This window comes from Sipha flava, unplaced genomic scaffold, assembly GCF_003268045.1.
Source record: "Sipha flava isolate LNK unplaced genomic scaffold, YSA_version1 224_pilon_pilon, whole genome shotgun sequence".
Taxonomy (NCBI): domain Eukaryota; kingdom Metazoa; phylum Arthropoda; class Insecta; order Hemiptera; family Aphididae; genus Sipha; species Sipha flava.
Window position 1 is genome coordinate 1,199,016 of NW_020272857.1, and position 24,471 is coordinate 1,223,486.

The window sequence follows — 24,471 nt, forward strand, 5'->3', positions numbered from 1 at the left end:
GTATGGACTTTTATCTTTTCAAAAATTATAAATTTTTCTTCATGAAAACCACATTAAAACTATCAATTTATACATACATTTATGATATATTTATGATAAAAATAATACTTGTTCTCATTTGCATGAAATATATTAATTTATCACTTACAAATTATACAAAATATACTTTACGAATAGTCATCCTACTTCATAATGGAATAAAGAATAATACGTAAACCACGTTTTACAATATAATTATAAGTATTTACTATTAATTAAACTTCAAAAGATCTTTGTGCATTTCATATTTTAGAAGAAACATTTTAATAACTTGCTCTTATATTTTGTTCTTTTTTCTTTTTTTTTTTTTAGTATTTTTTTTTATTTTTTTTTATTTTTAGTATTTACTAATGGAGACATCTTTATTTCTCGCTATATATTCACTACTCATAAATTTAAGGTACAGTCTAGAGCAAATAAATAAATATAGCATTCGAGAAAAGTGTAAAAAAAAATCTCTTTTGTGTACAAAATAAATACGTAAAATTAATACTTTTTAAAGCATACATTTTTACAGAATAATAAGTGACACGAGACGTACATTTTAGTGAAGTATTCAGTGTTAGATAAAAGCATTTAATAGGTTAGAGTTCAGAAAACTTGCATAAAATAAAGGAACACGAAATGAAAAAGGTTGTAGAACAGGTGTTTCTGACTCAGAGAAACACTGAACAAATATAAAACTTTTTTTTTATTACACTTCAAATTAATTAACGATAAAGCGTTTTTGTTCTCAAAGCATTTTTAATATCATTAAAATTACATGTTTTATTCTTAAACTTTTGAATTCCGCCAAAAATGTAATCGGAAAAAATATCATATATATTATATGTTTGAAAAATAACAGTTTATACGAGCGTGTACGTTGATTCGCAATATATTTAGTTAGGTACAATACTTGGTGCGATCATATATTACTATAGAACGAGCGCAGACGTATAATAATATTTATTATCAATCAGTATTGACATAAATTGATTTTGGGTATTCGTAATATTCGTGAAGACTCGAAAATAATATCGTGTTCCATGGCTTAAAAACCTTAGCAGTAAAATATTTCGGTAATCCGGCGGAGGAATGTGCAGCCGCCAACAACTCCCCACTGATCGCACCGATGTAATGCGATGGGTATTCCGTGTGAACGTTTCTCTATTTAAATAAATAGATGATAAATGTCACTGTAATGATACACATAAATATAAACATGTATACCTTAACATTTACTCGTTTATATATATTTTTTCCTCTGATAGCAATTCGATTGACGTTATAGTTACACAAGATGTTTAACACATCAACAGATGGATTATTTCGTAAGCAATCTCGACGGGCTTCATTTTTATTTTTATTTTTTCTCCCAAACATGACGATAAAGTATTATTACGGTACGTGTATGCAAGGGTAGATACGTACCTACATAAATATCATAAAAAGAAAAAAAAGGTAAGTGTCTAAAACACTCGTGTACGGGCGTGGGATCGAGATTTCTTGTGAATAATATTATTTTCGTCGCATATTATACATTATACGTATATTTTTTTTTTCCCAGTACACATTCAAACCGGGATTTGATGAAAATCTGTTTCCGATGGGCTTAACGCAAAACCCCTTGCCGAGAAATAAAAATAATAATAATATCGAGTGCGCGCCGGTCCGTGGTGTGTACATTACCGCGACGCCAGCGGGTGGAAATTATTCCCAGTGCAGTCGACCCGAAACCGGAACGTCGCCGCAGGTACGTGAATAATCTTACGCGCTCCTCGACGACGACATTACGCGTGTATGAGGGTAGAGAGGGGGCTATGGTAAGATGCGTCTCTGCGGGAACGGTGGCGCGTCTTTGTGGAGGGTATGTGCCGTGTTCGCGTGAGCGTAAAATGTGAACACAGGCGTGTGTCGACGAGGGAATTAAAACGTTTCCATGACGAGGGTAGCGTCGCGCGGGGGGTCGGTGCCGTGCCCGGCCGGCCACCGGTCATTTATCACACCCTGAGCAGAAAGTATATGTACGGGAAAGGCCTTTACACGGATGTCACCCGGGATGCCCGCGCCACCAGCACACAGAGCAAATAACGTATTTATGTGCGTGGCCCAAACGATTTCCACTTCTCGATCCCCCGCGTTCGAGTTTTGCCTTTTTTACCACTACCACCCCCCAACTCTCGTACTCGTCCTTCTCTCCGACCGCTATCCTATCGCCCGTTTTTTCATGTCCACAACCCTTCTCCTCTCCTTTCTTGCACATCACAACCAAGCGCGTGTCTCCCTGTTGGTGTTGGGCTCATTGTCGGCCGAGATGCGACCTCTTTTAACCTGACATAATTCACGTGACAGCCGCGGCGGCGCACTACACCATACATCCCCGGACGATGTGCACTATACGCTTATAATTTATACAATAATAATAGATGGTATATATCAATACAGCGTGATAAACATATATGTAAGCAAAAAATATACGTGGAAGGGGGAAATACAAATTAAAAAATCGACTACTAAACGCGACCTATCAGGTGATCAGGATCGCATATGACAGCTGGGTTTTTTTCGTTTGCATTGCCCAAAACATAAATACATTTATAATACAAAGTCTTATTAAATTGTATCGTCTAAAACAGCGTTTCCCGAATTATGGTCCGCGGACACCTAGAGGTCCTCACGTATACCGAAGGGGATCCGTGAACGTAAATTAAATATACACAAAGTACCTATCTACAAAAACAAAAATACTAATTTAATATTCGTATTACATAGAAAATACTGTTGATAATAAATACACTGTCGAAATAGTTATCGTTGAAAAGCAGTGAAGATTAGAGACAGACTGATCGCGTTGGTTTATCGTTATTTATCATAAAACTATGTGCATTTAGTTCAGAAAATAAAGTAATCAACTAAGTATTATTACTTATTATTGTTTTAAATTTTTGTTTGTATTAAGGGGCCCACGAACATTTTTATTATATCTTAGGGAAAAGTATGGGAACGTTGGTGTAAAATAATTTACCCGATCTAAGTGTACCCTAGTAAATGGCGTTTCAAGAGTATTTTAATGATAAGCTTTTACAAATAAAATCAAAAACCTCTAATTAATTTGTACTTTTTTCGTTAACGCTGTGACATAAAATCTCAATCACCCAGTATATAGCTTTTATATTTACAGCATGTTATATATCAGGGATGGTAAATCCATGGAACGCGAAAAGTTTTACTATTATATATTATATAATAAATAATATTATAGGACCAATAATATAATATAATATAAATAATTAACAAAGCAATATTATTATAATTATTATTATTATGTACCTAAACAACCTTTTTATTACTAGTATATTAATTATACAATCAAATTATAATATAACAAAATATAATATTTTTAATATTTTTTTCATGGCACGTTCTATAAAAAAAAAAGGTAATTTTGAGCACGCAGTGTTCAAAAGGTTTGCCATCCCTGTTATATAGGTTATGTATTACGTATTTCGCAGCATACGCCTGTTGTCCGTTGCCACCGGGCTTTAGAGACAGGATATTTGTGTAAGCAAATACAATTACAAAATTTGTATATCCAGGGTTAGGAAACATTCGATTAATCGTTCTACGCGTTATTAATGGATCCCCATGAAACACTCGAGGTGAATAACGCACACATGTACACAATTCTCCGATGACAGTGGTTTTTTTTCCTTTAAAATACTCATCACTACAATACGACTACGATAATCGTGTCGTAAACTTAATATTCAACTGTCATGGCATTATGGTGGAATTTTCAAAAATTAAATACGTCCGCGAAAACCGGAATATTTACACGATTGTAATAGTCCATGGTTAACACTGCTTATAAATTGAAAATAATCATCAAGACCTGATGAAAAAAAAAAAAAAGTTATAATCAGGGCTTTTATAGCATTTACATTTTTTTTTTTTTGAGAAACTCTAGAGATACCTATGTGAGTTATAAATTTGTTTTAGATAACTAAGAAACTATACACAAAATTTTATGTTGCATATTTTTGCATGTTTCGAAATATAAGTGCTATTTTTCTCTTTCAAGTCTTTTTCAGTTCTGTAGCCTTTAAAAAATGTTTTCATAATAATAATAAGTACCTAATTAGATTTAGTAGTATTAATTATTTATATTTGTAATTAATTTATGTTATATTGTTAATTCTTTTTCATATGGTATAAGTTATTTATTTATTTATAACATATATTGACGCAGGTACTAAGCGAGCAATCATGATTTACATTTACATTTTTTTAATGAAGGAAATTTTTGTTTTATACATAATAATACTTTTTTTCGCATATTTTAATATTTTTAGTGCATATTTAAGTGCTCGTAATAAATATTTTTAATGGTTTAAGTTATGAGCCCTGGTTATAACATAATATATAATTAAATTAAAAATTAGTAAATGGTTAGTAACTTTAAATTAATATATAAATAAATAAATAATCGTTTAGCCTGGAGTATTACTATATTTTTTAAGTGCAACTGGTTTCGAATTAAAAAGTAATCATCGGGTATTGACTTTGTATAATCCTGATAATATACTTTTAATTCGAAATCTGTCATACTTTAAAATGTTAATAATACTCCCGGTTACTATTTGTTTATTTATTTATATATTAAAAGAGAAAAAAATTATCTTATTTTTAAACCAGGAAAGTTAGAATAGAGATTTCCGTTAAAAAAAAAAAATACAAAAATAAACATGAAAGATTCTAGTAAATTTTTTAAAACCAAACATATTTATAATATGACTACATTTGAAATCAAATGTCTGTCATTAAATATATTTATACGTGTATAGTTATAAACGGAGAAAGGATGTGGTTAGCGATAACTACAGACAACTCCAAGAACGTGAACTATTATCATTCAAGACTTGAAATTGAAGGGAATGTAAAGGTATTTACTCCCCTAAATTGCACTGCACTTAAAATGAATCCTCTTAAAAATTTCTCTAAAAAGTTCACTTAAACGTCAAGTTTTGTATCAAAATAATCACTTTCACAAAAAATTAGATAATTATTTATAAATTTATAAGAAAATATAAAAAATGTGTTTGATTTAAGAACTTACTGCTACAACCTCGAAATTCACAACATCCTTTGTCCCAATAATTAATACTTAATCTATACGAATTGATTTATTTATTTTTTACTGGTATGATTTCAGATAAATTTATAGAATACTTTGGAGAAAGGATAATGATACATTTATCCAACCCTTAAATGGTTAAAAATTAACTTTTCCGTAAAACTCATTTGCAGGCAATTCGTGTCACTTTCTACCCAATTGCAAAATCTGTCCCTAAATTCTCACATACATACTTAATACTCCAAATTTTTTTTTTCAAAATTTGGAATTTCCCAAACTCATTTAAAAATTCTTTCCCACTATAGAAAAAAATTTACTTTTCCAACTTATTACAGTACAGCAGCGTTTCTCAAACTGTGGGTCACGACCCCCTAGGGGGTTGCGAGAAGTTTTTTTAATTATACAGATTGTAAAAAATAAGCACATTCATCACACATGCCAAATTATTAATGTAGTATTATATTATAATTATAAATATATTATTATAATTATTATTATTATTATTATTATTATTATTATTATTATTATCATTAATATTATAAAGTAGTAAATAAGTAATAAAATAGAAAAAATTTGTTTTTTTGAAATTATTTTTATTGATTCTGTAAATGTAAAACCATGGGGTCACGATAGATTTTTGGAAAAAAATTTGGGTCGCGGTCCTAAAAAGATTGAGAACCACTGCTGTATAGTAAATGTGTCGTATGTTTTTTATTCGGTTTTTTAACATAAAATCAAACAATTATGATGGATCGCATAGTTATTATTGGCCTTCATTTTTATTTTATTTTTTATTGCAAGAGAAAAATATTTTATAAGTCTCATTGTACTCTTATTTTTGACATTCGAGTTACAAAAGTTGTAAATAAAAGTCTCAAAAGTAAAATATCAAATTTCGGTATTTTTAAAACTAATTTACGAACATAATATGTAAAGTTACATAAAACACCGAAAAGTCAAAAATTACCAAAACTTTGTACAAGCTACATTAGACTTTTTCAAATAAAAAGAAATGATCAATGTCCCATAATTCTGAGTGGTATAACTGTTTTTCTCTTGAAATAGCCTGACCCACGGTTTTCCAGCTGTGCCCGCGTTTAGAACAAAACAACCGACGGACGAACTCGCGCGAGGACCACGCGGACGGTTTTAAAGGGTACGGAACGCGTGCCGAGGAGCGAACTACCGACAGTGAATCGGTGCCAGCGGATACCGTCAACGGCCAAGGGTGAGGGCATACGCGGACTGTGATCTGGATACCCTGGACCGGTGCGGTACGTTTTTGTAGTTAATAATCATCTACCGGCCGTTGTTAATGACACGCGGTTTCCGACCAAAGACGTTCGGGTAACTTTGCCCACTATCACCCACTACCAATGCTACCACTACCATGTCCACTGCCACTACCGCTGATATTACTATTGTTACCATTCCCGCTACAGGTACTATTAATGCGCTGCATCGGACAACAACAACCGTTTCGTCCCGGGTGACATGCGTGGAATTCTCAGGTGCTTGTACCGCGGATGGACAACGAAGCTTTCGAGAAGTGACGTGTTCCTACACATGGTTCATACACAGTCCGTTTTTTTAACGGCAACGGATCAGAAAAAATATAAAACGGACAATATTTTCTCACAACGCATCAAAAAATCAGCCACCCACCGACCACTGAAAAATTTTTCTCTTTCTACTCGATTTACCCGTATGTATATCACGTTTGTAAATTAACTCGTTTCACCTAATTCACCTAAAAAGTGCACCGTTAAGCTCTTGAGTACAAAGTTCTCACACAATTCGCCCTTACCATTATGCATATGTACGAAGGAAACGAGACGAAGCTCCAATACGGTATAGCGGCTCTTTTCTCTTTTCAGCAAAAACACCGACACGTTTTTAACATCGACTATTACGTAGGATAACATTACGATGGATCGTATAGTTTTTATCGTGTTTTGAAAATCCCAATCCACAATTACTTATTCTTGACGGCGGCACTGGTTTACGGTTTTATTTTTATATCGTCATGGTTGATGCGTAAAAAAATAAGCCACCCCATATATTACAGATTCGTGGTCGTTTTAGATTTGGTTTATTAGCTTTTTATTAGTCATGTACGTCAGTACTATCATTATATCAACTCGTCTGTCATATGTGTGTTTTGTTGTTTTAGTTAATCGGTAGATATTATATTTATTTTTTTTTTTTGTTAATTGTATGTGTATATATATATATATAAACCATATAAACTATCGGATCAAATCGCAATAATGCGTGACACGGTGTTGTAAAAAAATTAAAAATCCACTTACCGTTGCCTTGTCAATTGAAAAATAAATGAATTCACTATGAATGCATCTCTTTTACAATGACACAAAACAGTGTAGTAAACGATAATAAAGCGACTGTGTTGCTGTTAAAAACAAATGTTCTGGACAGAATTTAAGAAAAAATATCTATAAAAAGGTTCAAAAATGTAAAAAAAAAATCGTTGAAAAACGTACAATCCTGCCTAATCGAACACAACTATATAGTTGTTGTTTACGCTATACATATAGTAATATACAGTGTGCCCCAGGATGATTCAAAAAAGAGAATAACTTTTGTGTTGTTTATTATTATTTAATTGAAAAAAAAAAACAAATGGTTCAAAATTATAATTTTTTTAATACAAAATTTAACAAAATACAATTATTATTTTCTTTTTTTTATTGTTGTTTCCTTAAGTATAATTCAATTTAAGGAACAAATATAATAATGTTGTCAAATAATAATTTACTAATATTAACGAAAGCTTATGTAAAAAAAATATTTTGCATTATTTAATAATATAATATATTTTTATACAATTTTATACAATATACAATAAAATTTTTAATTTTGAGTTTTTAATATTAAAAATCTTTTAATACAATTTTGTTATAATGCAAGACCTGAGTAGTATTAAAAAAAATAAAAAAATAAAAAAAAAATATTAAACAGAACGAAAGTTATTCCATTTTTCAAATTTAAATGTATAATTAATTTTATCTATATGCTCTCTATGCCCAACGGGTGTTTATTATTTAAAATAAAATAAAATGATTAAAATAAATAAATTATCCTTGGATACCCTGTATATGATATGCACGTGTAAATTGGTGCAATAACATCAACTATATATTTATACGCACACCACAGAATTTTGGACGGGCGGTGCGTGTGCAAATCGAGTTAAACAGATCCGCTGAATATGTCCGAACCATAAATATTTACCCTTGCCACGCAAAGACGGTCAACAAGGACTACCAAAATGTTTTCGAAATTACATTTCACCCCACGGGCTTGTGCTAAGCGCGCGGTCCATGTGTCAATATTATGCGTACATGAGCGCTCGTGTAAGTGTGTGTATGTGGGCATGTACTGGAGAATGTGAGTGTGCGAGAATACGTATCTGAGCGACGGTGGTTCATAATGACCTCCGAACCTTCATGGAAATTTCTTTAACGTCTTTCAAATTTTCAAAATTATTTTTAACACAATTATAAATTATTATCATGAATGGTCGTTCTTAAATTCAAATAATATTGAAAATCTTGCTTTTCTTACATTTTCAACCAAATATCACGATTGAAATCACTAAATATAATTTCGATTTCTCTCCCCCCCCCCATGAATATAATATCAGTAAACGGTCTTGTTAGGTTTGTATGTTTTTGTCCGTAAGCAAATGTGTTTGCAGTAGCGTATAATTAATCCTGTATTTGGAGGGGAACTTAAATTGACATGTTTGGCAACATGAACAAAAAAAAAAAAGTACATCTCAGAATACACCTATTGCCCCTAAAAATGAGTCGTGGGGGAGTATCTTCTCTGTTAATATGCTACACCGAATGTGGATGTGTGAGTTAACGTGGCTACGTGATTTTTTATCTCGATAAGAATAATTTATCATAACACTGATTGTCTGACTAGCAAATAACCATCGATTATACGAGGCGACAAAAAGTAAAAGAAAGAACCGTTTAACATGATCGCGAAAAATAGTGCGATAATACGCAGCCGTGTTGTTGACATAATGTTGTAATGATACAGTGCAATATAGGTACGTTTCCCTAGCACCACAATGTTGAAAAATCCATAATTTTTTTGCGCCATTAATTGTACCATAATTTGTATCAATTTGTACCACTAATTTCAGAATTAGTACCAACGACTTTTTCACAGAAAAATCGATTTCTCTCTATGGGTGCCAGGAAAACGTTTCCCAAGCACCCGAAATCACTACTTATCAACTATTTGACATTTTTTTAACGCTATTAATTGTACTATAATTTTTACTAATTTGTACCACTCAGTTCAGAATTTATTAAATATTAACATTTTATTAAAATATTTATTAAATATTGAGTAAATATATCTATGCTGTATGGGAAGTATTGAACCTTAAATTGAGAATTTTAAAACATTTTTATGAACTATTGAAGTACAATTGAATAAAATAAAAATAAAAACCAAGTTAAAATCATTTTTCTATTTTTTTTTTATAAAATTATTTCTTAACAAGCATAGAGCACCATTAAAATATAACAAACGTTTAAAATAATTTTTAAGTTTTTTGAAACATTTTGGGGGGAGGGTTAGGTTGGGTTATGGCTACAGCCCATTAGGCACCTTCTATATACGCCACTGGTAGATAATAATAAACATTATAGATATCGTTTAATATTAGGATAATGAGATTCCCTAGCCTCGCTTGTTGGTATATTTTTCTAGGAAATAAACTAGAATAAAAATAAACAAGCAACTTGTATGCTATCGAAATTTACTATTGACTAATAAAAACTATTTAAACTTATTTTAATCTATTATTGTATTGATTCGGATAATCGACTTAGTACATCTCTCTGTAACATTTTACACGGATAAATTATTCGTTGATTAATAAATATAAGACCGTATCCATTGTGAGAGGTATAAATAATGTTAATCAACACGATTGGAATTCTTTAAACATGCGATGAACGTCGTCGGGGTCTAAATGATAACGCGTTGTATAAGTCAGATCATGTTTTTATTTTAAACAGCCGACGTTCATATAATTTATATAAATTTTCTAACAATAATGTTATTTCAAATATTTTAACAAACATTTCAACGAAAGAAATTCCTTGATACCGTACACGAAACACAATCATTGCTATAGAATCATCATAAAAAGTAATAGTAGTAACGTCAAATCCTTGATTGATAAATTTTCACAAGTTCAATTAAATATATAATTAATAACTTAAAAAAATATGTGCCTATCTTAGGGCGCAATAGTATTGTTGGTAATATTTATTGTACTGTATCATGTTATATATTTTATAACAGATAATGTTATTTGCGAGTTTTCAACCTATAAAATATTATTTACGTTCATATAAATCCTGATTTTGTTGTTCTACGTTGTATTGTTGTGCGAAATTTGGATGTTAATACGATTTTATTCAATTGGTAAAAAAAAACACACTCACATAAAACGGTATTATAAGGTATAATATCTTATCTAATTTTCCCTGGAACCCGTAGAAAGAAATTGATTTTTCCGTGGAAAATTTGTTGGTACAAATTCTGAAATGAGTGGTACAAACTGGTACAAATTATGGTACAATTAATAGCGCAAAAAAAAAAAAATGTAGAATAGTTGATTAGGTGTGGTTTCGGGTGCCAGAGAAACGTTTTTCTGGCACCCCTAAAGAGAATTCGATTTTTCTGTGAGAAATCCGTTGGTACAAATTCTGAAATTAGTGGTGCAAATTAGTACAAATTATGGTACAATTAATGGCACAAAAAAATTATAGATTTTTCAATATTGTGGTGCCAGGGAAACATACCTGTGCAATATTATTATTTCACATGCATATCAATCGTACAACAAGGATTTTTTTTAATCGTTGAACGCATTGTATATTACCATCACTGTACACAGCCCCGCAAGTGGGCACATATAAAATATTATTATTAAAATTCGCGTACAACCGTTCAATTTAAAAATAATATCGTAACCGTATTATTATAACTATTATATATAATAGCATGATGCATGAATATTCCGCACGATACACAACCACTCCGCTGGATACATGAATTTTTACATGAATTAATAATTTTATTTACATAATATCCGATAATATTACAACATATGTATGTTCTGTATTTTTACAACTCGCATTAAATTATACTATCGTATGCTTGTTGTCTTTGGTAGCTCATTTTTTATTTGCATTATTATTATTAGATTTCAGGCGTATTTGTCGTTCATTTTATTAAAAATTTAACGAAATTCCAAATACTTACGTTCCTCCAAATAAACACACACACACACACACACACTAACACACACATACTCACATGCTACTCTCAAATATAATGAAATACCTTTTCCCTTTTCGGTATACAATACGACACGGGAAATCTTAACGGGTTTTAAGGTTTTAGATTTCCGCAATATGCGCCAGACGTGATATGTGATCGAATTAAATACCGTGATTTTATTTCACCCGGAATGCCTTTGGAAATTATTTCAAACATTTAATAATATTATTTTCCGAAAAACTTCGAGGCGTGCCCGAATAGAGTTTGAATAATCTAATATATTATTGTACATTTAATGCGATTCGAACACTATTATAACATGCAGTGAAATGATTATTTATCACCCTGTGGTACATTCGATCGTGAAAGTTTTATGATTATTCGTTTAGTTGAAAGTTATTTATATTAGACAACAAGTACATGCAGGTATGGTGCATACGAAATTCCTTCACCGTAATATAATTCCTCGTTTAAATAATATCTATTTTTAATCTCATTAACATTGAACAAGTACATATTCATATATTTTAAACGTGTCATCTTTTGAAATACGATAGACTAATTGCACCCACGATTCTCGCGTGTACATTTCTTTTCATCCGAAGAACATTATTTTCCTCCCATCACCCATCAAATTATAACTCTTTTTGGACCGTTTTAAGCGAATACATGACGGTATATTTTAATAGCAACCACTCACTTCAGACAATCAATGTCTCAACTGTACATTGAACGTTTATACATTTTTTTTCCCCATAAAATGTTTCGTTCAAACAAAAAATCTCGAGGACATGATATTCAAAGTAAATACAAACGTAAATATACATAATACATATATAATATGTCTGCAGCGATTTGATGTAATTCCCGTTATGATTGTGAAGTATTTAAAAAAAAAATAAAAAAAGCCACAATCGTTAGTATGTATCGTACACACGCCCTGCGGTACTTCCTCGCACTTGTACTTGTATGTGTGAATATGAATTATACACCACAAGGAAAACCTCATTTTAGATTCATTAATGAAAATCCTTTAGCTCACACTATACACACAATTTCATCTTCACACAAGTTATATTATTCCTTGTATGAAGTTTTTCAAAGGTACACGAATACATTTCATATGAAAACAAATGAAAATGTAAAAATATCAGACGTGCCATTATGTTATATAAATAATAATAATAATATATATATATATATATATATATATATACGCAATAAATATATTAAAAAAAAGTGTTTATACATTTCAACCTAAAAGTTCTTTGCGACATAAATGTTTACTGTTCAAAACGAATTTATTTTCTTCCTCGTATACACAATCAGGCTTCGTCAATCGTTTGTACTATAAAAGTGTTCATTTATATACTCCTTGAGTTTCATAATTTTTCGAATTCCTGTTAAATATGAGAGTATAAATGAAAACATGAAATTATAAAAAAAAAAATGTTGTTCGACAAATAAAAAGCCAAAAAAAAATTTGAAAAAACAATACTTTACACATAATTCATATTTGAGTAACGAAACCCGTTTGTGTATACAAGCTTCAAATTACGGCTATTTAGATTGATATCTCAACAACAGATTGGCGAGCGTTTTGATACAATTAATTTTGTGAAGGATTTTACTTAAAAAAAAAATCGTTTAAAAATAAAATGTTTTGAATTCATGTGTTTTAGTTCAAATGATATTTGTAATAATAAGTTTCTATTCGTATACAACAGTTTCTCGATATTTGACCTATGTGTATACGTTTATGGCATCAGCATAAGTTATCTTAGTAAAGAATACAATCAATAATTGTAATTATTAAGCATAATTAGAATGAATAATTATTTTAAATAATTATAATTTAACCGATGAACAGTACTTATAATATATATATATATATATATATGTATTTGACATAAATATTTCATATGATATAGCTGAACAATAATAAATTAGTAGAATCGTACATTTGAAAATAATTTCCAACAACTTTATCAATATTTTAAAACACAAGCATTTACCATGTATTTCTATGAAAATATAGAAATATTATTGTGTAAGTGTAATTATGTCAACAACCGCGATTTATTTTTCATTTTTTAACTTCAAAATTAATTTAATACAATATCATTGATAATTTAAAAAAATCATCGATTGAGTGCTCGCCTTATTGATAAAAAGGAATGCTTTAACTTTTCTAAGTTTTTACAATTCGTACTTTAATAACGAGTAATTATATTTTCAAGTTTAATATCGGAATGTTTTATCCTCATAAATGCCATAAAAATCAGTGTTTTTTTTTTCTATAAACTTCTCGAGTTTTTTAGTTTTGTTCTCAAATCGTTTATTTGAATGAGTTATAACGACGGTACAATGTTAGCACAAGTAACACGGCTTCAAATGTATGCCAATATATTGGTTTGTTGCGTGTCCACGCGCTGCAATCATTATTTATTTGCACGATTAACACGAACACCCACATCGTGACGAAGAAATCGAAAAGACAGCAGATATTGTTTGAAAAACATGGATTTATGTAGCTGTTCTCCGGTATCAGTGCACAGGTATATACAACATAAATGTAAAAATATTTGGTAGTTAATAAGAGCATCAATATGCATTAAGAGTATAAACGAAAAATAGTCATAACAAGACGAGTAATTTGTGTTTAAGTTGTTTATCTTTTATTAAATTTCGCTAGCAGGAAAAGAAAATTAAAAACGTTTCATACAATCGTACCTCTCCATTCTAGACGAGCTTGTTGCACCGTATAACGTTGGCAAAGGTTTTTACCTTTTTTTTTTTTTTCTCAATCGTCGTTAAAGCGTTATTGACGTTTTATTTCAGTAAAATGGAGTACAAAATAAACAAACATAATAATTGAAGACCTACTCATTAACATTTACACTCACTTTTATTTATCAAAAATAAGCTATTTATATAATAACTATTTATAAACTCACCATGATGTGCTTTTTTACGTGTACTTTTCACATACCGCGTACATCTAGAAAAGAACATTGAATAATATTATGAACAATTATAATTAATAACATAACGTTTAATAAGACCGTGTTTTAATGAAATAATCTACATAGATAACGTAGTAATGAGTACGAGATAAATTAAATATAATAAAGTACCAACAGGTAGATCAAATAACTAATTTGATTGATAATTATTATTATTACGTACAAATTTTTTTTTGTACAACTCTTATTTTACTTTTTTTTTACGCAATCAAATTAACGATTAGGCCCGCAGCGCATTAACGCTACGAAATTGCCTATACTAATCGCCGTTTAATGAATTCGAAGTTTTATCGACTTGCCGAGGTGAATAATATTCGACGGGGGATTTTTATTATGAAAATAATAAATGGACTTCTTCCGTCATTTTATAGAATTTTTAATTTTTACTCTAAAAAAATTCGAAACGCGTTTTATAAAAAGACGGAATTATCAATCAATAGCTTAATTGAATATTAATTTTAAGTATAATATGTTATTGGATTATTTTTATACTCAATTCATGGAAATATTGCGATGTCCATTATGTAACACAATTATAAGAAACAACAATGTGATTACGATTATAATTGTAACAGTGAAGGGTAGTATAACGTTTTTTCGTTATACAACCAAATGTGAGAAAGCATTTTTTTACCGACAAAAACTATTATGATTATTTTGAGAAGAATTATGAGCAAAATTTCTCATTATTTATTAAAATAATACAAAACAGGTACCTAATTTAAAAAGACATCAATATTATGAGAGGAAAAAAAATGGGAAAAAAACTAAACCATTGTTAACTACTGTATCAAAGAACACGCAGTAAGCGATCGAGAATAATTATTAAAATATAGTAATTTTAATGTAAAAGCCAAAATTAAATAAGATCAGGTACTCGCAGTTGATTGACCTATCACCATAGGTGGTCGGTCGATTGGAATTGATTTACATAATAAAATATAATGCGGAACTCAGCTAATGTCATTTGGGTTATCATTTATTGGTAACACGATGACCAGATGTCCCATAGAGTACTAAATAATTTAGTTGGTGAGCTTAAGAAACGGCAGTAAATACGTATAAACCATGTAAGTATATGTATATAAATACAAATACAACGGGATCCATTTGCAGATTACTAGCATGAATAACAAGCAAACACATATTCACACTACACCATAGTTTTCGCAGCGTCTGGTTAATAATAATAATAATTTTATCTCGTATAATATTATTATAACGATTGCTCGAGATAATAAATAAAAAATATTAGATGTAATAAATAAACATAATGTCGAGTTAGACGACTAGCGATCGTTTAACGTACAGCAGATATTTCTTACATCTCCTGCAAAAATTATTCGTCTAAGACGAAAAAGTAATCAAAGGTATATTTAGGCACAAACAAATGCATTTCTCTTCTCTTTTTATACGTATTTATTTATGTGTACTTGTTTATGTGTATGTGTGCATTTATAGGATATTTTTTTCTGCTGTATATCTTAATATATAAATATCGCACATAGAATATTTGTTTTTACACTAATTTCCAACTGTACGCCAGTACGTTCCGTTCAATATCTCAAATTAATAAGAAAATACTTACGATTACTGACTACATGAGTAGTGAATACTCAATTTATTCTTTAGCAATATTAAAGCAAATTTTGTCAACATTGAATAATGATAAATTAATTGATACATTTTTAAAAGAAAAATGTATAATATTAAAAACATCTAATTAGTTATTAATTTACAAAAAAAAAAAGATAAAAGTTAAGTTTAATTTAAATAAATGATAATAAATTTATTTTTATATTTCTTATGCAGATATAATAAATTTTGTGTTTATGAAATATATTTTATAAGTCTACTAATTATTTTAATTTGATTAAATATGGAGTGAAAATGTGACAAATCGGGAAGTGATCAGAGACAAAAAAAATACCGATAAATGCCAAAGGCTATAATAGTTTCCAGTATAGCGTTCACGATAAAGGAATCAAGCAATCACATAGCATTATATTTTTAAATTTAAATACTTCAATAGTTATATCCAAAAGAAAAAAATATTTTATTTTACAATACAAATCAAATGAATAAATAATAATAATAATACCTAATTTAAAAATAAAATATTTTACACTAGAAATTATTAAGTTTGATATTTTTCACGACAATACAATCAATTTAATGTTAATATTGTAAAAATATTGAACAATTTCTATACCTTAGTAATGAATCAAAATTACATATAACAATATCACATTTTATCTGTTTGTAAATATACCACGATTTTGTTGGTAACCAGTACCTGTTACCAAAAGTCAAAATAACATATTATAAATAAATTCTATAGTATTATTCAAAAAGGCGAACTTTTCTTAATTACCAACGAAGTGACATTTAAAAAAAAAAATTGCTTCCAAGATAAATAAAATTTCATTTAATGTAATTTAACTGATTGTTTATATATAACTGACTATAAACAAGTATAAATATCAATGCATAACCTTTGAAACGAAAAAATAAATATTTAATTTATATCTACCTATCTACTTTGTACTACAATAACTTTATTTTTTATTTAATTATCATAAAAGTTGAAATTATTAATCTCGCTAGGTGGTAATTTTGTGTAAAGAATTAAATAATCTTTCCGTATAATTTTAAGCCAATAAAAAATCTTCAGTAGCTGCAGTTCTAATTCAAAAAATTTTACTATTAAAATATATTTAACTAATATTAATGGTATGCAAATATAAGTGATTATAATCAAATTAATAAATTATGTAAAAGATATGAAAAACTATTTTTTTTCTTAGCGAAATATATCTATTAGATTATGTTAGTACTTAGGTATATCTATAGAATACCTTATTGAAACATTTAAAATCAGTAAATTTTTCATAAACTCTTGACATGCTTTTAATTGGAAAATTACATTTTATAAAACTTTTCAGTTTTTTTAAATAACGAGAGGAAAGTTAAATTAATTAAAATTTATTAATTGTATTTTTTTTTCTAAAAATGTATTATGCAACTATAAAATATTTAAATTGCACGTTAGGTTAGTGTTTAATAAACACATCAAATTTATTTAACGATTTTTAAGTATATTTATTTTTAAAATTATAAAATAAAATTTTTGTATTTACAGTACTCAACAACACTATTAGTATTTCTGATATCTGAAAAATATCGATTTAAGAAATAAATTTATCAAATTTTTTCTAAAAATTTAATTAATTAATTAATTTATTTATTTATTGATTTATATAACGACAAAAATTAAATTATATTTATGTATCAATTTTTTAAAAAATCGTTTCATTAAAAACAAAATAAAATTTGGTAATCAAGGTATTTAATAACTAATATTTAGTATAAAAATATATAGCCTGTCTAAAGTTAAAAGTTATTAGTCTTAAAACCAAAAATATCAATAAATTATTAACTAAAATTATTTTAAAAAGGTTTGTGTGGTAAAAGTATTTTTTAAATTTTATTTTTAATTTAAATATTTTTTTTCTCTTCAAATAACAAAATTGTTTAATAATTTACGGGTAAAATTTCTTTAACAGAATTTTTCTAACCATAAGAAATAATCGAAAAAAATACATAACACTTGATCATTTTTTTTTTTTTTTGTAGAATAATGGAATTTTCATGTTATTAATAAACTCAAAGTATTGTCTCAGTCCAATTATTTTCAATTGATTGACTTTACTACAAGAAAACCCAGAAACATATTTACCACCGGAGAAAAAAATGATCATGGATACACTATGTTGTTTATTATTTTTAACACATCATTGTAAAAATAATATAAAATTTAATCGAGCTGAATCGCCTGACCTAAAATTTTAACCTATGAAATAAAAATATCATACTCGAAATATGTAGATACATAACATAATATTCATTACTACACATTTATGATTTACCAATTATTGTTCGTATGTGGGCAATTATGAGTGAGAAAAATCGAAGATAAAATGGAAATTTGAGCTGTATTAAAGGTTCGATATGTAAAATGTTCAATGATTCGTTAAGTTTTTTAACAAACTTCAATGTCCATAGTTGTAACTGTTATTATTAAACTGTATTCGCAGTAAATACTTGAAATAATTAAAATAACAATGCTTGGGTTTTCTTCTATGACGTAAATTAAATTTTTACTGTCGAATCCAGTATTTCTCAACCATAGAGTCGATAGTAAATATGAATGTTTGGTAACAGTATAAAAATTTAATAAAATATTTTCGTTTAAAACTACTAATTTCTTTCAATAGTAATGTAAAATTGTTTGTACATTTTTTTTTTCCATAGACAATTTCAATTTTATTTTTCTGTCAGTCGATATTCAAAGAAACGATTAAATTTGATGAGTTTCTGATAAAAAAAATAACCAGGAGTAGGTGCCCCATACTCGTACCTGGTAATGACATCTAGTGAAAAAATTAAGGATAAGAAACGATGGGATGCATAACCCACTTTCCGCATTGAACATTATTTTGGTTATTATTTAGGTTGTATGAAATATTGGGCAAATAGTATGGGTCGCCTGCGCACAAACGTTAAAATCCGACGGTAACCGATCTAACTAATCCGAGCAGTCAGCAGAATTAACCGTGTTCGCGTTGATGGATGAAAAAAAAAACTTAAGCAAATGAGAACGCAACGCTTGTACGCTCATATTGCACATGGTTGGATTGAGAAAAGAACTATATTATCTAGTTTGCGAACATATTAGTTAAACGAGTCGGAAAATATCGAACGAATTTCTAACGGAATAAAATATTACAACTCACGTGTGTACCGTATTAAAACAATGACGTGTAATACAAGAAAACCATAAGAACGTAATACTTTGTGAAAATTCAAACCGAATCCGAGTTGAGAACGAATCGTTTCGTCGTACACACACACGCCCACGCGCGCCCGTGGAAAGTTCTCTTAATCTAACAGAATACATGCTCAAAAAATGTTTTAGAGAAAATTCGTCGAATTCGTCGACATGAGTGGCAAAATTAAATCAGTTATGGTCGATTAGAGGGGAGAGGGGGAGAAGTGATGAAAAAATAATAACTATTTTCACCTGTTAACTTCGACGGATACTGGGAATATTTTATGCAGTCTGATCGCGTGCTCGTCGACCGTAAGCACTTGTTTTGTAAATTGTTTTGTATCTTATATAATTTCGTTCATTAATAATTTACCGCTCTACAAGACACCAGTGAAGAGACGATGAGAAACGATAATATTATCTACAGATTGTCAGACGAGCGAACTAGCGACGACGAACAACGACCACGATGATTACGAGCGCACGCGATTACCGTTCCCTAACAAGGACGCGTGACGATAGACAATTTCGCCCGTTGTCTGCCGACCACCGACTGGACCACCGAGAAAATGAGCGCCTGTAGTGAACGCCGATCCTGTCAGCTGGCGGCACACGTTATGGTAACAGCGCCGCCGTCGCCGACACCACCGCCGATGACGACGACGACCGAAGACACGTTTCCATGCTCTTTATACCCACCATCCCCCAAACTCGTTTTAGCCGCGATAACCTACCCGAACTCCAATTACGTTAACCGATATTTCCTTTCAAACTGCCCTATCACGCATACGTAGTGCCTGATTTTATGGGGGTGCATTACACCGGGGGCCTTCCATACGCAAATCAGTAGCTTAGTGGAACAAGAGGTTTCTGAAGTTTTTTTTTTATTATTATTAAATTACATAGAAATATCTGTCACTTCAATCGACGATTTCTACATATTTCATTGTAAATCCACCGCATAGAACAAAAACTCCATCTCATGTTTTTTAACAATATTTTATTTCTCACTAAAATAATTTTACATATTTCTTATTTCCCGGTAGAATAAATTATATTTTTGTAAATATGTTAGCGTGAAATAAAAAATTTGTAAAAATTTGTTAAAAGAAAATTTTGCTAAACACAGTTAAAATAGGCTGAAATATGCAGAAATCGCAGCTTGGAACGAAAAATCTTTCACTGTTGTTTAAAAAAATGACTTCAGAAACCTCATTTTTAAATATTTCAACAATCGGAATATAGGTATTATTAATAATTAAACGATATTATACGCTATGATGATAGAATATTTAAAAAAAAAAAATTATTTTCAAGTATTGAATTTTGATTCAACACAAACTATACTCATTTTAAAAAAAATGTCGAAACTTTTTATTTAAAATTTACTTATTTTTAACTTATTAATATATTATTATTTTATTATAACATTTATTGAAGAAATAGATAAATTTTTATCAATTTTTTTTTTTTTTTTTTTGGGTTCATAATCTGTTATTTTACATATACGAATGCGCACTTTCGACAAAGTCTTGACTTGAAAATCCTCTCCTTCAACCAACGTCACTACACAAAAAATTGATTGTTTAAACTTCTTTATATATACTCAGGATTATTCAATACTTTTGATTTAACAATCAAGTACTTGCAGATTCATGTACTTAACGGCCTAATGGTTCTTGAGGATAGGTAAAAAAAAAATTACAACGACTTATAAAATACACTAATTGTACATATACATACTTTAATGTATACCGTAGATACCTACGAGAAACATGAACCACTAAAAAACCGCTATACGATCAATGGAAATCAGATAAGGCTAATGAGCTAGTATTCCGCGTAGACATAATTCTATTTTGAGCAAGGTTCATAAAGTTTGATGGATTAATAGCTACTCCAGACCTCCTCTCCTCTATTGAAATCTTTGTGTTCCAATCTACCTAACGAGGCATCACACATTTTTTCATGTCCCTGCGCACTCTACCTCTTAAAGACACAATCATTCTTTACACCGTATACTACGCAGTGCTAATAATGCCATCTAATACATTCTAGATGTAGTTATTTTACATCCCTATGGGGAGCCCACTTCGCCGTGGTGGGAGAACTTAAGTCTTTTAATGACTCCGTGGGCTATGCCGACAAGGTGACCTATACCGGAAGGTCACGGAGGAAAGGTACAACTAAGCGGTCTTAAGAGCAGGGCGGGCTCTTAGCCTTGGTTAGCAGCTGCCCTAGGGGATAGAAAACCCTGATCAAAAATGCCTTGGCAGTAGGGTTAAAGTAATTTAAGGTAAGTAAAGTAGTGAAGGAAACCATTTGAAAAACCATAATATGAGATCTTCCAGAAAAAATATTGTTACCGCCTCAGGGACTTCGGTACCACCAAAGGCCGGCAGGAGTGGGTGATTTCGGGGTAAAATCCGGATCCAACGAAGCGGGCCCACTTCGGTCGTCATCATAAGACCGTGATGGTGCGGGAGTAGCGAGCCAGGCCCCCGATACTCTAACATCTACTAGTGCTGCAATGAAAAAGAAGACACCTGTAGATACATATGATCTGGGGCCTTTCAGCTACGTTGACGAAGTCGAGTTGTGATTGATGAAGACACGGAAGATTTCGGAGACATTGAAGAAGTTTTTCGATGAAAACCGCAACGTCCACCAGCCCATCAAGGCTTGAGCCATCAAGCTCTTAGATTTCATCCGAAAAGTCGAACCCAGTCTCGTTAAGCTGAAGAGCAGCGTTGCGGTTTGGGACGACGAACTGTCAGATGCCTCAATGCAAAAAAGATCGTGTAATGTGTCTATAAGTGAGCTAACAAGGAGGACAAAAGTCATGAGCATCGAAATCGAACTCCTAGCGCAGTCAAAGTTGAGGAAAAGACGACATGCGGAGCGCAATATGACGCTTTGCTAAATATGTACAGTGAAATGCGAGAGGTTCTCAAAGAACAACAGAGAAAGAAAAATAGTGGTGTTGGAAGCTCTGATAGTACCTCTAGTTTGCGAAGATGTCCGCCACTTGAGCAGCATCCATCTGACATCAGACCATAATCTATGAGCAAGGGTGATAAGAAGGAAGTCACCTGGACTGAAGTGATTCGGAAGAAAAGGAGGAGACTGGATTCATCGAATTCCAATGCCATCGCAGTGAGGCCCAAGAACGGTGAGTCATACGCGATGATTTTGAGGGCAATCAAGCAGGATGTTAATATCGAAGAGATCGGAGCCCAAGCGTCTTCCATTACGGAGAGCCGTGGTGGAAATATCCTCATCAGACTGGCTAAATCCGATTCCAGGCAACCAGACCTTGAGAATGCTCTGAAAAATACTCCAAGGGAGCGAGCTGTTGTTCGTGGCCTCGAAAAATGGGTAGTGATCAAAATTACAGGATTAAACTTCATCACGACAGAGGAGAAAGTATTCTCAGGAATTTGCAGCAAATTAGAGTTATCGGCCGGTGAAGTTTCAATCAAGGTCTGGAGCTTACGCGCCTCGTACTCTGGAACGCAAAAAGCGACGATCAGCTTGAAAGACGACGATACCACGAAGTTGCTGAAGAAAGAGCGACTGAAAATCGGCTGGATGTTTGCCAAAATAAGTCGGTTGGTGAAAGCAACCAGGTGTTTTAGGTGCTTGTGCTACGACCACACGCAACACAATTGCAAGGGTCCAGACCGGAGACAATCATGTAGCGTGTGCATCGAGGATGAGTATTGGGCGTCTTCGTGAAAGAGCCCACCCAAATGCGTGGTGTGCCAGGACATGGGATCGTCGGCTAATCACTACTCCGGCAGCGGGAAATGCAATGCGCACAGCCGAGCAATCGAAAAAGGATCACATAGTTAAGTGAAACTTCTGTAGGTCATAGGCCAAATCAGGAGGGTTAGAGGCCCCCTATATTTGTGACATAAATATATCTGTCGTGAGATTGTGTTTTAGTATTTCACAATAAACGATGTATGCCAGGAGGAAGTAAAGCTAACGCAATTCCTTCCTGGTGTTCGATTCGAAAAAAAAAAAAAAGTGTAGTTATTTTACTACTCTCTGTTTATATACATGCCTAAATTTTACTCTTGCATTTTGCTTGAAATTGCTATAATTTTGTAAAACTGTCAAATCGTTTATTTTCGATACTTAACATGTACTATTATTATTTGCATTAGTTTATATATTTTCAATGTAAAATCCTTTGAAAATTTCTGTATAGCGTTAATAAAATAAAATTGAATTAATTAAAAAATAAATAAAAATAAAGCAATAGATCATATGGTTTATTTAGCACATCAGGTTTTCCAATAAAATATACACTAATCATTATATTTAACACTCCGAGCGAGTACCATTTTCGCATTGCATTTAACACACTAAACGTCGTATAATATTGTTATAGCTAACACGCATAATATAATCATGTAGCGTAACGTATTTTACATATTTTTCCCGATTCCCGTAATAGTTTGTTTTTAGTAAAATATTAAAAAAATAAATCAATATCACGGCCGAGTGCACTGTACAAACTACATTAAAACAACATAAATTAGTAAAGGAAATACGCACACGTACATATATGGACGGTATGTCGTATATATCTGTACAATATTACATATATATTTATTTGTATATAATTAGATTTATATAAAAAGCTTTTGTTCGCTGCAGTAATAAAAGCTACAAATTATATTTCTAAAGTAATAATATATAGGTATTATATGTTAACATTTTCTCGATGCTAAAAAAAAAAATAAAAATAAATTAAATTTCATTACAATAAGCTCTTTTCCGTTGAAAATATCTCCAAAACAAATCGATTTGGTTCAATGAATGTGATTGGCATCCGTTTTCCGGATGGCCGCTGTACACAACCGTTGTGGAAAATGACCTGTGATGCGCAAGTATATATTGTACGCGTATTATGTATTGTGGTTAGCAATTCTTATCCATAAAAATATAATTAACCCAATTTTATATACCTGAATTGAATATCTATATATTCAACTATATCTCTCCGTGAAAAGTTACTTTCGATAAAATTCAACGTTCAAACAATAATTTACCGACTTGGTTAAGTGTTTAAAAAGCATTAAATGAGAGGCAAAACTTATGGATCTGTT

At 30.8% G+C, this 24,471-nt stretch overlaps 2 protein-coding genes across 3 annotated transcripts in view; one reads left to right on the forward strand and one right to left on the reverse strand.

Annotated features, from left to right (window-relative positions):
- LOC112683335 overlaps positions 1 to 19,953 on the reverse strand; it is a 401,285-nt gene extending 381,332 nt beyond the window's left edge. For both annotated transcript variants that reach the window (XM_025554337.1, XM_025554338.1), the window contains exons 1-2: positions 19,604 to 19,953; positions 14,452 to 14,495 (exon numbers count right to left, since the gene is read on the reverse strand). In XM_025554337.1, the coding sequence (XP_025410122.1) occupies positions 14,452 to 14,454 (3 nt within the window). In that variant the 5' untranslated portion in view covers positions 14,455 to 14,495; positions 19,604 to 19,953. The remainder of the gene's footprint in view (positions 1 to 14,451; positions 14,496 to 19,603) is intronic.
- A 2,461-nt stretch (positions 19,954 to 22,414) lies between these two features.
- On the forward strand, positions 22,415 to 23,089 carry LOC112683351. The gene has a single exon (XM_025554354.1). The coding sequence runs from the start codon at positions 22,415 to 22,417 to the stop codon at positions 23,087 to 23,089; it is 675 nt and encodes a 224-aa protein (XP_025410139.1).
- Positions 23,090 to 24,471: the final 1,382 nt, after the last annotated feature.

Coding starts and splice junctions, on each gene's coding strand:
- LOC112683351 (XM_025554354.1), top strand. CDS start 22,415: ATGAGCAAGGGTGATAAGAAGGAAGTCACCTGGACTGAAGTGATTCGG.